We start from the raw sequence: 1,863 nt of genomic DNA on the forward strand, positions 1-1,863 counted from the left end.
TACAGGGTTTCCGAGGGTGTAAATCCTTACGGGAGTAGAAAGCCTCATCTTTCTCCCGCGGAGCAGCTGGTAGTTTCGAACCGCTGACCTTTTAGGTTCGCAGCCCGATTCGTAACCACTACGCTATATTACTTATATATTACTTTAAAATTAAAAACAGCAATTTTTTTTTTTTAAAGAATTGTACACTGCAGAAAAGAGCGGCCAAGTTCTCAATGAAGGCTTATTTTCCAAAGTATAACGAAAACTTTATTATTAAAGAACCATTAATTATGGTGGACCCTAAAGAACACCAGATCATTAATTACAATACTATTAAAATAATGGTTGTAAACTTCTTGTCATTATTTATTAATCATAGTTGAAATTCTCATTCAAAGACATCAGGATGGACTCAACAGATTTGCAAAGCAGATTTAGAATTAAAGGCTCACATTTAAATAGTTAGGTTTCAGGGTATCCTTTGCTGGTGAACAGGCTCAGCAAAAAACACTTCCTTAAGTATTCTCTTTCATTTTGCAGTTTCACTTTCCAAGCAGCAATGTAAAGATTTAAAATATCATACCTTCTCTGCATTTGAGAAGTAGGCTGCAAAACGTGTGTGCTAACTCACCATCTTTTTATATAGGCTGAAGCTCAATATATAATCATAGCTGAAAAGGGCAGAGTGTGGAAGAAAAGATGTAGAGAAGAAACTTAGTCTCACATAAATGCCAAGTGTGATGCTGTAAATCCCTCAATGAATTCAGGTGTTAAAAAGAACAACAATCCCACCCCAAGCCAAAACAGGAGCTTTGATTAGGGACTTCAGGGCCCATTAATTTTAGAAGCAACAGCATTCGCTTCCCAGTCTATGTCATCACTAGAAGCCCTTTGGGTTTTGAGAATTCCCACTTGTTTAGCATCTCTCTACACAACACCAAGCTACCAAAAGACTAAAAAGAATAGGCCAGATGCCTAGGAAACCAGATAAAATGTGAGGGGACAAATAAGCCCTGTCCCCGGACTCAGGAGCGGTCAATTCCCATAAAGGGCTAAACTGAGGTTTAAAATAACCCCACTGCTCTGGCCCCGTGGGAGCACCAGAATTCTCACGACTGAGCTATGGAGGCGTGAGGGGAAGGCGCCCCACGGACTGCAAAGGTCTCCGGGCACAGACCGCTAGCGGCGCCCGCCCCTTCACCCTCCGACAGCGACGTTGTCCTGTCCTGACACTTAGCTCTCCTATCCCTCAGCCTCCATCCCAACCGCTTTCCCGCAGCCCTCAGGATGCTCACTTAAGGAAGCCTACGTGCTCTTCTCCGTCTACGAGGACTCGAGCTGCCGAGATCCAGTCCTGGGGCTTCACCCCTGGAACAACTGCACGCCCCTCAATCTTGAAGCGGTCACCTACGCCGACCCCACTTCCTCCTGTCCCCTCGGCAGCAGTTCCAGGCACCTCCGAGCTCTGGACATCCCCTGCTAGCAGTAGCAGAAGGACTGAAAAACAGCCCCACGGAGCGGCCGCCATGACAGCTGCTCTCAGTGGTCTGGCCGGCAGCTCCGAAAACCCTCCCCTTTTCTGAGTCGCAGCCACCGCCGCCACCGGCTTGGTGTCGTCATCACTGCGCGACTGATCTGGCCAGGCTTGTCAGCTCAAATTAGAGTGTCAAAGCCTTGCGCAATCACTTTGCGAGGCCGAAATACTGTCCCAAACTCCTCCTGTTCAGGATTGAGAGGCAGTTAGAGTAGCTTGTCAAGTGCTGCTGAAAGGAGCTGCCCACATAGTGAAAGTAGGGAAATGTGTGTTGCTGTGGTTACGTTTGAGAAGGGCAAGGATAGGAAGTAGAGTCTGCAAAGAGAAAGCGTTTTAAAAACGACTAG

General features: G+C 46.6%; 1 protein-coding gene across 1 annotated transcript in view; it reads right to left on the bottom strand.

Moving 5' to 3' along the window:
* EMC7 (ER membrane protein complex subunit 7) overlaps positions 1-1,597 on the bottom strand; it is a 23,336-nt gene extending 21,739 nt beyond the window's left edge. Inside the window, exon 1 of the mRNA XM_006831812.1 lies at positions 1,278-1,597. Coding sequence (XP_006831875.1) covers positions 1,278-1,510 — 233 coding nt within the window. The 5' untranslated portion in view covers positions 1,511-1,597. The remainder of the gene's footprint in view (positions 1-1,277) is intronic.
* Positions 1,598-1,863: the final 266 nt, after the last annotated feature.

The sequence above is a fragment of the Chrysochloris asiatica genome, unplaced genomic scaffold (assembly GCF_000296735.1).
Source record: "Chrysochloris asiatica unplaced genomic scaffold, ChrAsi1.0 scaffold00004, whole genome shotgun sequence".
NCBI classification, from domain to species: Eukaryota; Metazoa; Chordata; class Mammalia; order Afrosoricida; family Chrysochloridae; genus Chrysochloris; species Chrysochloris asiatica.